The following is a 10,863-nucleotide window of genomic DNA, read 5'->3' as shown; positions in this document are numbered from 1 at the left end:
CACGTCGTGAAGCCACGCCCCCGCCTCCGCAGCTCCGCCCCCGCGGGTTCTCCATTGGCCTCCAGGGGGTGGGGATTAGATGGGAGGTGGCCATGGGGCCGCGGCAGGGGTTTGTCCCCTCCTCGGCTTCCGTAGAGGAAGTCGCGCCGACCTGTATCTGGGGTTTCGGTGTCCCCGCCTTCCCGGGGGTCCGGGGTGACATTGCACCGCGCCCCTCACGGGGTCGCGTCGCCACCCCACGCGGACTCCCTGGCTGGCGTGCTTCACCCCTTCGCCTCTCTTGGCCGGGCCCCCACCTCGCCCCCAGCTGCCCAGCCATGGGGGCCGCAGTGTTTTTCGGATGCACTTTCGTCGCTTTCGGCCCGGCCTTTGCGCTTTTCTTGATCACTGTGGCAGGAGACCCGCTTCGCGTCATCATCTTGGTCGCCGGGTGAGTTAAGGGGTTGGGGAGACGCGGGAGGACGCCGAAGAGAGAGATCCGAAAGGGGCTGGAGGAACTGGGGCGAGCCTGGAAGCCTGAGAGGGGGAGGCAAGTCGGAGGTGAAGATTGGAGAGGGTCGAGTCAGGGATCTGGGTGATTTGCCCTTGCCCGCAGTTGGTTTCCGCCTTCCAGAGATCGCACAGATTCCTCCTATACTCCTCCCGCGACGTCCGAGGAGGCCCAAGGCGAAGACTTGGAAGGGGGCTGTGCTGACCTCGGCCGGCCCTAAGGGAGTATCCAGGAATGGATACCTCGCCCTCCTGTCCTCCTACACTCTGGCTCTCATCACTCTGAAGACTCTTTAATCAGATTTCTTACCTTTTCCCAGCGTTCGGATCCCTACAAACTCCCTTGGTGGAGACACCTATCCTATCTCCTCCCTGTCTCCCTGGACAATCCGGAAGTCTAACTTCCACTTTTTATGCTGCAGCCTTGGTTGGTTCCCCTCTTTGATTTCCCTGGATGCCCCCTACCCTTGCTTGTCTGATTGCCTTTGTCTTTCCTCAGGGCATTTTTCTGGCTGGTCTCCCTGCTCTTGGCCTCTGTGGTCTGGTTCATCTTGGTCCATGTGACCGACCGGTCAGATGCCCGACTCCAGTATGGCCTCCTGATTTTTGGTGCTGCAGTCTCTGTCCTTCTACAGGAGGTGTTCCGCTTTGCCTACTACAAGCTGCTTAAGTAAGAAGATGGGGTGGTCTGGAGGGGAGAAGGGCAGAGGACTGAACTATAAGTGGGGCAGCCCTGGGTGGTGGTTTGGACGAGGAGGTACTAAGGGCAGATATTAGAGGGGAAGGCGATTCCTGCCCTCCCTCATGTTTCCCCTATCCCACCCACCCCACCCCAGGAAGGCAGATGAGGGGTTAGCATCGCTGAGTGAGGACGGAAGATCACCCATCTCCATCCGCCAGATGGCCTATGGTGAGCCAAGGGAGAGGGACTGGAGGAGGGAGTTGGACACTCCTCTCTCCCAGGGAAGTCTCTAAACATCCACATGTCCTAAGCGGCTTCTTGTTTTTCTTCATACCTGACTTCCAAGGAGAGGTGGTCTGGAGGGAGAGTAGGTGTGGGGGAACTGTGACTGGGAATGGGGAGGGATCACTGGTAATAAGGCTATAGTGATCTTTGACATTGATGAAACCCTCCCTCCCCCCAGTTTCTGGTCTTTCCTTCGGTATCATCAGTGGTGTCTTCTCTGTTATCAATATTTTGGCCGATGCACTTGGGCCAGGTGTGGTTGGGATCCATGGAGACTCACCCTATTACTTCTTGACTTCAGGTAAGATCCACTTTCTTTCTTGCCTTCATGCCCCATTCATCCCTGACCCTGATCTGATTTATTGGCCTTCCCTGGGAGACTTCTTTGGCTCAACATCTCAGGAGGCTGGGAGAAGATGAGGGATGTATCTCATCCCCATCTCCCTCCCTGCAGCCTTTCTGACAGCAGCCATTATCCTGCTCCATACCTTTTGGGGAGTTGTGTTCTTTGATGCCTGTGAGAGGAGACGGTACTGGGCTTTGGGCCTGGTGGTTGGGAGTCACCTACTGACATCGGGACTGGTGAGTTGGGGACAGGGGCCTGAGTTAGAGAGAAAAGAACTTAATGGTGAGTGGGATGGAGGGGAAATATATTCTCACTTCTTAACATTTAAAAACTTATCTTGGGAGGAGGCAGAAAGGTGAGTCTTTAGACGTCTCTCACCTCAGCATCAATTGTATAACCTGCTCTGCGGATGCTCTAGGGAGGAGTTTGAATGGATTAGTCAAACTAATGCAGATGGCCTGAGGTGAGCAGGAGTGGCAGAAACCTCTGAGGGGGCTGAAAAATCACAAATGCCCTTAACCACAAGATATCGGTGTTCTGAAGGACTGGGAGATTTGAGTGAGATATCTGGGGGAGATTTGGGTCAAAGGCACAAAGAGAATATGGGGATTAGAGGAAGAATCTAACCTCTTTTCTACTCTTCCCCCCCATCCCCAGACATTCCTGAACCCCTGGTACGAGGCCAGCCTGCTGCCCATCTATGCAGTCACTGTTTCCATGGGGCTCTGGGCCTTCATCACAGCTGGAGGGTCCTTCCGAAGTATCCAGCGCAGTCTCTCGTGTAAGGACTGACTACCTGGACTGATCGCCTGACAGATCCCACCTGCCTGCCCACTGCCCATGACTGAGCCCAGCCCTAGCCCGGGTCCATTGCCCACCATTCTCTGTCTCCTCGTCGGTCTGTTCCACCACCTTCAGGGTTTTGCTTTGTCCACTCATGACCTTTAGCCTCTAGGCTTTACCAGGAGCAGTCTGGGTTCAGCCAGTCAGTGACTGGTGGGTTTGAATCTGCACTTATCCCCACCATCTGGGGACCCCCTCCCCTTGTTGTCCAGGACTCCCCATGTGTCAGTGCTCTGCTCTCACCCTGCCCAAGACTCACCCCCATTCCCCTCTGCAGGCCGACGGCAGGAGGACAGTCGGGTGATGGTGTATTCTGCCCTGCGCATCCCACCCGAGGACTGAGGGAACCTTGGGGGGGACCCCTGGGCCTGGGGTGCCCTCCTGATCTCCTCGCCCTGTATTTCTCCATCTTCTGTTCTGGACAGTGCAGGTTGCCAAGAAAAGGGACCTAGTTTAGCCATTGCTGTGGAGATGAAGTCAATTGGAGGTTCAAGGGTAGACGAGCTCTGGGTTTCCCAGTACCCCCTCCCCAGACTGGATATCTTAGTCTTTTTCTCAGGTCTGAGGGGAACCATTTCTGGTGTGATAAAGACCCCCAAATTGCCTTTTTTGTTTTGAGCGGGAGGAGGGAGGAAGTATGTTGGAATTCTTCTCCTAACCTCCTTGGACTATGTTTTCCCTCCTCAAATTGCTCCTTATGGCTGGGCTTATATCTATCCAGCTTTCCCCTTGGTCCCAGGCTTTGGGGAAAAGGAAGGAAGTGCATGTTTGGGAACTGGTATTACTGGAACTAATGTTTCAACCTCCTTGACCACCAGCATCCCTCCTCTCCCCAAGGTGTACTGGAGGGTGCTGCGGGGAGCTGGCCCACCCCAGAGCCGCAGTGCCACTGGGGGAGTCAGCCTACCGTGACATCGCAGGGAAGGAGGGCAGATTTTTTTCTAGTTTTTAATTGGGGGGTGTTGGGGGGGGCGGGGAGGTTTTCTATAAACTGTATCATTTTCTGCTGAGGATGGCATATCCCATCCTTTTAATCAAGGTGATTGTGATTTTGACTAATAAAAAGGACTTTATAATTGTGGGGGAACTTGCCTTTAAAAGGAGGGGATAACATGTTAATTGAGGTTTCTGCCCTCTCATGTCTCTTTTCCAACCTCCCTCCTAACCTGGCAACCTCTGGTTCCCTCCAAGCATAGCTTCGATACAGGGCAGAAATCTGGGCTGGGTGTCTAACATGTCAGAAGCTCTGGGTTAAGCATTTTCCAGAAGTGGATCTCCCCTTCTCCAGAATTGGGGTAAAAGGAGTTATTCACCCATTCTTCCTTTTCCCTACCCTTTGCCCACCTCTGCCATCTGAGGCATTAAGGAACTCTCCCGTTCTCAAGAACCCCCAAAGTAAGGCCGGAGGCGGGGTCGGCAAATTTAATTTCCTAATATATTGAGGGAAAAAAATATAACAGCAGCAACCCTTTTTCCTAAGGGGAGATCTTGTACTATATCTAGGGACAGGGATATAAGGATGAGGGGGTGGGGGACTTTGGAGCACATCCCCAGCTTCCCCTACAACTAAACACAGTTTACCCTCTGCATTGTCAACATAGGGCTGTCCTGATCTACATGTTTTGAGAGGCTGAAGGTTCTGTTGTTCTTCCTTGAATGAGAGCCTGTCCATACCTCTGTGTAGGGGCTGTCTGGAGGAAGGAGGGATGTCAGCCTACTCCTACAGTATTTTCTGGCCAGTCCCTGCACCCCACTTTAGAAGCTCCCTGATAGGCGAGGGGAAGGCATCTGTGGTGACCGGGAAGGAGTCTATGCCTCGGTGGCTCGTGCTGAGGTGAAGACCACACTTTTCCGGTTTCCTAGTCTCTTCTTCCTGGAAGAGGGAGAATGGCTAGTGGAAATGACTAATGTCCTAGGCGAAACGGGTTAGAGGTGGAGTAGGCGAATGCTTTTCAACGCCAAAGAAGGGACTGGAGGAATGGAGAATAGGACCTCACCGAATCTTTCTAGCAATGAAATAAACAGCCAGCAGAAGGCAGAGACAGCCAACCAGGATTCCCACTCCCAGACTCAGCATTTCACCTGGGAGAGATAAAGATGGAAGGTGTCAGCCTAAGACTAACATAGATATTGAGCTTTTCCCTAACTCACTGAGGAGAACCCTACCCCGCACTCCACCCCTCGATACCTGGGTAGGCCTGTCTTACCTGTGGTATACAAGGATCCCACTGTAAGGGAAGAAAACTTGGGTCAGTGAGACTAGATCCCCACCCCAGTTGGGAGTAGCACACTGTGCCAGTACTCGGGGTTGGGGCGTGGTTCCCAGTCCAAGCAAGTCCTGGAAATCCCTTCCCCTGTTAGCCTTCTTTTCCTTCCCATGGGTTCCCTAGTTCCTGCCATTGAGTCCCCCAGTTTCCCATCTCCTTTTCCGAGTCCTGTACAGTTACCTTGGATGAACGAAGCAAAGACCGTTCGCTGATTGAGAGGCTGGGGGGCTCGGTAGTTCTGTACCAGGAGCTTAGAGGGCTCGTCTTCCGTGGAGAACAGTGTCTCTTGAAGCTTTTCCAGCTGAGAAGTAGAAGAGTGGGATTAAGGGACAAGTGGCACTCGCTCTCGGGAGTGGGAAAGGGTTTGAGGTTACAACTATGTCTTTGCTGTCTCACCTCTCCACCACTCACCTGTCCCATTGAAATCTGGGCCCTTCGACTGAAGACTGTCCAGAGCACACTCTGGTAGCAGGGCGGTGTGGTGAGCGAGCCATTGTAACGGAAGAACTGCGCCAGCAGTGGGGGGAACAACTCTCTCAGGTTGAAGGGAGGCACTGAGGTCTTCTGATCTGGGCAAGAACAGACTAGGACTCAGCTCCCTCTCACTGCGCCCTCGCTTACCTAGACAGGGCTCCTAGAAGCGAACACCCCGCCCACCTCCGTCCCCAACTCACTGCCTCGTTCCAGGCCTCTCGGGCCTTTGTGAGAAATTTCCCTGAAGCCTAATTAATGTTACTTTGTCTTAAGATAGATTTTTAGGGCTCACCTTTATGCCTGATTTCATGCAAGTGACTCAGAATGTGTTCATAAGCTGGATTCTTAGTCTCACCCACCTGTATGGGGAGGAAAGGGCGAGAGAGTTCGGGATGAGTCCATGTTTGGAATAAGACATTTGTGTATAGGATAAATGGTCAGAATGGGTTGCTGACTTGTCTTGAGAGGGCGACCAGCAACAGACATGGGCAAAATAGGACTGAGGGATGCAGAGGAAGTGGAGAGAGACCAAGGAGGGATTGGGGGCCACTGACCTCAATGAGGATGCCCAAGACAGCCAGGCCCTGAGGCCTCTGAGCAGCCTCACTTAAGCTTTCGTAGGAATCAGAATCATAATGTACGATGTGGAGCTGAGGGAGGGGAGAGGGAATTGAATCGTTTAATGTTTCTCCACTACCCCCTCCCAAAAGCTTTTATCCTAGCCACCACCACCACCTCTAGCATGTCCTAAATCTGTTCCACAAAGCTTGCCCTTTCCCCCCAAGTATGAGTTTTCCCAGTTTCCAGATCCTTCCTTTCCCCCGGCACCGACAGTGCCTACCACTGTGTCCTAATCCAGGCTTTGCTCCCTGGTACCTCTGCAGCTGTGGCTTCGCCATTGATCTGGTGTTCTGACCCCCCCGGGGATCCTTTCTGACCCCAGTGCAGGTGGAGCTGGGCAGCTACGTATTTTCGGGGAAGTCCTTCCAGATACAGGGTAGGGGGCAGAGAGAGTTGCACTGTGAGGGAAAGAGAGCGAGTTAGGGTTGGTGGACGAATGTGGATACGTTCCCGCCCCTGGGTTGCCACCACTTTTGGGAGATTTGGCCAGCCTTTTCTGTCTCCCTGCACAGCACCCACTTCTTCGCATAGGCCACTGCTTTTCTTTTTTCTTTTTAGCCACGCCCTGCGTGCGGCATGTGGGATCTTAGTTCCCCGACCAGGGACCAAACCCGTGCCCCCTGCAGTGGGAGCTTGGAGTTTTAACCACTGGACCACTGGCTGGAAGTCCTAGCCACTGCTTTTCTAGTAAAGATCAAGTCAATGCTATGATGCTAACCCACCCATAGAGCTTGATCATACACATTCAGTTCCCACCTTTGGCTACAGGAGCCTGATCCCCATTCTCATGTCTCCAAATTTATAGATGAAACCTTCTGAGAATTTAGAAGTTAGGAGAATGCTTCTTCACCTCTGACTCCTAAGATTGGAACTGGAGCTCATATCTCCTTGGAGGCCTGGTCTTTTTACCTGTGTGGCCATTATTGTGCAGGTCCAAAGGCTCGGTGCCAGGCTGTTCATATCCATGGGGCTGCAGAGGTAGCAACTCAGGGTCAAAAGTCACACTGTCTGTCTGAATGTTGATGGGGGACTGGGCGTTGCTTCCACACTCAGGGTAAGAGGCTGGCCAGTGGTCTTGACCATGTGGACCTGGTGGGGGTTACCACAGACATCTGTCCTGTCCTCCAGCCCCTAACCACCCTTCAGCAACCCTCCACCAAGCTATACACCCGTGTGGAGGCAGAAATGCACTTCTCTCCACCCCAGATGAAGCTCCCAGTTGTGCGGGGCTGGGTGAGCAAGTCATCCCTGCTGGACTTGCTGCCGCAGTCCCTTCACCTATGCAGAGGCAGTGATGATTCCCCAGCTCTCCTGATGAACGGGGAGAGTTGCTTTTACTTACTTGTCCTCTTGTTGGAAGGCAAGAAAGCTAAATGAGAGGAAGAGGGGATGGATAGAAAGCCCGCATACCCAGGAGGGTGGGATTTGAGTAGGAGCAGGAAAACTGGGGAAATGAAATGATCCTAGAGAGGTAGGGTCTCCTTGGGACCACCCCCCCCCCCCATGAGGTGGCCTTAAGACTCAGATCTGCTGACTTTCCATCATTCACTTCTTGCTCTCGCACTGGACCTTGCATTGACTCTGGAATTCGGTTAAGTTATTAATCAGAAACGCAAAGAAGTCGGGTTCCACTTCTGCCAGGGTCACAAACTGTCCTGCCGGCCTCTTCCTCACCCCTGACCTCAAGCTCTGTCCCAATTCCAGATTCAGGTTGGGGTAGGATACATCAGGATAGAGGGAGAGCCAGGAGGAGAATTGGCAGCTAAGCTTATGGCGCCTTTCCCCACCCAGTTCCCTTTCCACTCCAGCTCCCTCACTCCCGCACAGATTGACTGAGGACATAACTGGCTTTTCTGCTGAATCAGGGTGTGTGGGATTTGATTGTTAGAACAGGGTCTAGGAATCATATATGTGAAAGCTGGGGCATGGGGAGTCGGGGAAGGGAGGAGCTAGGGTGAGGAGCTGGAGGAAACCTCCCCACCCACGTGGCTAAGTCTTCCCGCCAGGTGAAGAGGTCCCAGTGGGGAAGGGGTGTCGGTAGGCCTTGGGTTCTGCTCTCACCGTCGTATGTCCAGTGTTGACCTGCAAGGCAGAGTAATTTGAGTTACAGCCAGCGCAGCCTGGGGCAGGGCCCTCCTCCACACCGCCCCCCTTTCTCCTCCCTCTGCTCTAGCACTTCCCAAAGGAAGCCCTGAAACTGGACACCTCAGTGGAAAGGTCGAGGGGGGGGGCTATTTAAAATCACCAGCCAGGCTGTGCTTGTGCTCGCTGAGTAAAGGGGGAGGAGAAATGAAAAGAGATAAATCCAGGAGACTAAAATTAACCTGGATCCAAATGTGCAAAATACCCAACCCTCACTTTTCTACAGCCTCTGCCAAACCAATCTAACCCTTAGAAGATGGGGCTGAGGTGACGGTGTAGGGTTTGGAGGAAAGGGACTGGAACAAAGAGAGGGGCAAGAAGTTCAGCGTGGGCGGGCAGTGCTGCTGAGGGAAGAGGGCGATTATTCCTTTGCTTGGAAGCATTGCACGGAAGAAGGCACTGAGCTGTAAATGAACATTTAAGTTCCTCCTCTGGTCCCAGGAACTCTAAAGGAAACTTTTCCCATCACCAGGAAGCTCTGCTCCCTAGATTCCCAGATGGCTGGGGAAGGTGGGAATCGGGCAGGGTCCGCTCCACGTTGAGGGTAGTGGGTGGGCACAGGCTGCCAGGCTGGCAGGGACAGGATCAAAGTGAAGCGTTGTGTGTGGAAAAGAGCACTGCCAGCTGGGTCACATGCCAGGCTCTCATGCAGTCCTGTCTCCAGCTAAAAGGTCGGGGGTCTGCTGGTCCAGCTCTCACCCAGGGCCAAACTGCTTCAAGGGGAAAGGGAGGCCTTCCTGCAGGTTGTCTCTGCATTATTCAAATTGCTAGAAACTTTGGAGAAAAATTCTAACTTCCTCCCTGTCTCTCTCTCTCTCTTATTCCCTTAAATAAATCCCTCAGACTTCTAAGATATCCTTGATCTCATCGTTGGGCTCTTCTGCTGGCCCATCCCTTCGTTCAGACAATTCTGAAAAGCAGCGCAAGGGAGGGCTGGAGGCAGCCTCTCACTCACCAGCTCAGTGGGACGCTTCAACAACTCGAATTCCCTGGTTCTGGGCAGGCTGAGAGCCTTGCCCTTCCCCTCCCACGAAATCCTCAACACAGTAGTTTTACATCTCTTCCTCCTCTTTCCCAATTTGTCCCTTTCTCCTTAGGTGCAATTTACAACTCTCCTCGGCTGGGTGCCCCCCCCCATCATCTTCTTTGTGTTCCCCTTCTGCCCTCTGGATACCCCCCTCATCCTGTTCTTCCAACAAATTTTAATTACACACCTGCTATATGCTAGGCACAGGGATCACAAAAATGAGGGGTAGGGGTTCTGGGGACATTCCTGGAGCACCTCGGCCTGTTCCCCCCAAGAGTCCTTCCTCCTCTCCTGGGAGTTCCTGAAAGTCCTGTGTAAATTGTAAAGGGCCCAACAGTGTCGACTGTTATTGCTACAGCTTTCAGGAAAAACCAGGAAATTAGTCGCCCCATAGAACGGAGAGGGGACTTTGGCCATGAGGTTCATAGTCAGGGATCAGGGTGTGAGTTTGGCAGGAGGCGTAGGAGTATTCCCTCACCCCATCAGTCCTCTATCCTTGCACTCCAGGCCTCTTTGGCTCCCTAATTGGATGAGTTTGTAAATAAAGAAGAACAGGAGGGTTGCCTGGGACCAGGGCAGTGGGGGAAAGAGCTCCGGAGAGAATTTGTAGCCTGCAAAGTGACTCCCGCAGTGTATGTACACATCCTGACCCAGGCTAGTTTGCCCCCATCCCCACGAACAGCAAGGCTGGAATGGCAAAGGGAAAAGAAGGAAAGTGGTCTCCTCCTCAGTCCTGTCTTTTTCCCTGCATCCCTGAGCCTATTATTCTAGCCCTAGGCTTCCTCTTACACTCCTCCTCCTCCATTAAGCATGCATGGCAACATGTGTACATCAGCACACACAGACACACACACAGACATCCAGATGTACCTACCCCCGTTGGCAGCCAGGGTCCAAATCACTTCTAGCAGGAGGGTGAAGAACAACATGGTATCCCTGGAAGGAACACAAGGTACTGGGAGTTTGGGGACTAGAGGACTAGGGCAGGGGGAGGGGGGAAGAGAGGAGGGGAGAGAGAGAGGCGGAGGGGTGGCGGAGAGAGAAGAGAAGTTTCCTGGAGTTGCGTGTATTTAACTTTTTCTCTTGCTTTCTTTGTGTCTCTGCGGGCTTCCAGGGGATTTGGTTTTCAGTGGTGTACCATGAGTTTCTGGGTCCCCAGGATAAATCTCTCTCTGCCTCTCTTTCTGCCCTCTCTTTTTTATATCTCCCTCTGCAGTCTTCACTCCACTTGCTGGCCAGCTACTTCACAATTGCCTCCCGCTTTTAAGGTGGCTCTGGACGGGTGTACGTGGGGAGTGGGGACTGTCTGGGTTGCTGGCGAACAGCTCCTTAAATAGCCGATTAAGCATGCAGGATGGCCTTGCTCAGAGCAAAGCGCGGCGGGTTTCACAGGAGCCCTGGCCCTGGCTCAGGAGCCCAGCTGGGGTGAGCTCTTCCTTCCTCTGCTATTCACACAGACACTGTTGAGAAGGGTGTCCCCTGGAATGGGCTGGGGCAGGAACGGAGGGTTTGGGGGTCCGATCCTTTGGGGTCCCATCCAGCTCCCTCAGGGGTTCTTCTTCTCCATCTGGCTTCTCCTCTGAGGAGCACCTCCCTGGATGGTGTAGGGCAGATGGTGGGAGGACCCGTTCCCCATGCCCTGCAGAATGTGAGCAGCCCTGGAATAGGAAGAGCGCAGAGTTAGGAG

The 10,863-nt window shown here is 53.4% G+C and overlaps 2 protein-coding genes across 3 annotated transcripts; one reads left to right on the top strand and one right to left on the bottom strand.

Moving 5' to 3' along the window:
* The first annotated feature begins 90 nt into the window (after positions 1 to 90).
* Positions 91 to 3,631, top strand: APH1A (aph-1 homolog A, gamma-secretase subunit). 2 transcript variants are annotated; one of them, XM_007177969.3, is made up of 7 exons: positions 99 to 430; positions 989 to 1,159; positions 1,326 to 1,399; positions 1,635 to 1,757; positions 1,911 to 2,038; positions 2,460 to 2,583; positions 2,923 to 3,629. In XM_007177969.3, exons 1-7 carry the CDS (start codon positions 318 to 320, stop codon positions 2,985 to 2,987), a joined length of 798 nt encoding a protein of 265 aa, XP_007178031.2. In that variant the 5' UTR covers positions 99 to 317; the 3' UTR covers positions 2,988 to 3,629. The 2 variants fall into 2 exon arrangements, with proteins under 2 accessions (XP_057393828.1, XP_007178031.2); XM_057537845.1 differs by lacking the exon at positions 1,911 to 2,038 and having other exon boundaries at positions 91 to 430; positions 2,923 to 3,631.
* Positions 3,632 to 4,363: 732 nt separating this feature from the next.
* Positions 4,364 to 10,416, bottom strand: CA14 (carbonic anhydrase 14). The gene is made up of 12 exons (XM_057537939.1): positions 10,252 to 10,416; positions 10,051 to 10,112; positions 8,069 to 8,089; positions 6,917 to 7,096; positions 6,263 to 6,405; positions 5,941 to 6,036; positions 5,679 to 5,745; positions 5,324 to 5,481; positions 5,093 to 5,213; positions 4,853 to 4,873; positions 4,643 to 4,727; positions 4,364 to 4,518 (listed from the first exon to the last, which is right to left on the bottom strand). Exons 2-12 carry the CDS (start codon positions 10,103 to 10,105, stop codon positions 4,455 to 4,457), a joined length of 1,011 nt encoding a protein of 336 aa, XP_057393922.1. The 5' UTR covers positions 10,106 to 10,112; positions 10,252 to 10,416; the 3' UTR covers positions 4,364 to 4,454.
* Between the last annotated feature and the right edge of the window lie 447 nt (positions 10,417 to 10,863).

Source organism: Balaenoptera acutorostrata, chromosome 1, assembly GCF_949987535.1.
Source record: "Balaenoptera acutorostrata chromosome 1, mBalAcu1.1, whole genome shotgun sequence".
Lineage (NCBI taxonomy): Eukaryota > Metazoa > Chordata > Mammalia > Artiodactyla > Balaenopteridae > Balaenoptera > Balaenoptera acutorostrata.
The sequence above is the reverse complement of the archived record's forward strand: the minus strand, read 5'-3'. Positions and strand labels throughout refer to the sequence as shown.

What these genes read in the sequence shown, in the direction of transcription:
- APH1A (XM_057537845.1), top strand. Translation starts at nt 93, where the DNA reads ATGGGGCCGCGGCAGGGGTTTGTCCCCTCCTCGGCTTCCGTAGAGGAA. An exon ending in GTCATCATCTTGGTCGCCGG is followed by an intron (nt 431 to 988) that starts GTGAGTTAAGGG and finishes GTCTTTCCTCAG; the next exon opens with GGCATTTTTCTGGCTGGTCT. An exon ending in GCCTACTACAAGCTGCTTAA is followed by an intron (nt 1,160 to 1,325) that starts GTAAGAAGATGG and finishes ACCCCACCCCAG; the next exon opens with GAAGGCAGATGAGGGGTTAG.
- CA14 (XM_057537939.1), bottom strand. Translation starts at nt 10,105, where the DNA reads ATGTTGTTCTTCACCCTCCTGCTAGAAGTGATTTGGACCCTGGCTGCC. An exon ending in GCACAATAATGGCCACACAG is followed by an intron (nt 6,406 to 6,916) that starts GTAAAAAGACCA and finishes TTTCCCTCACAG; the next exon opens with TGCAACTCTCTCTGCCCCCT. An exon ending in GGGATCCTTGTATACCACAG is followed by an intron (nt 4,728 to 4,852) that starts GTAAGACAGGCC and finishes TATCTCTCCCAG; the next exon opens with GTGAAATGCTGAGTCTGGGA.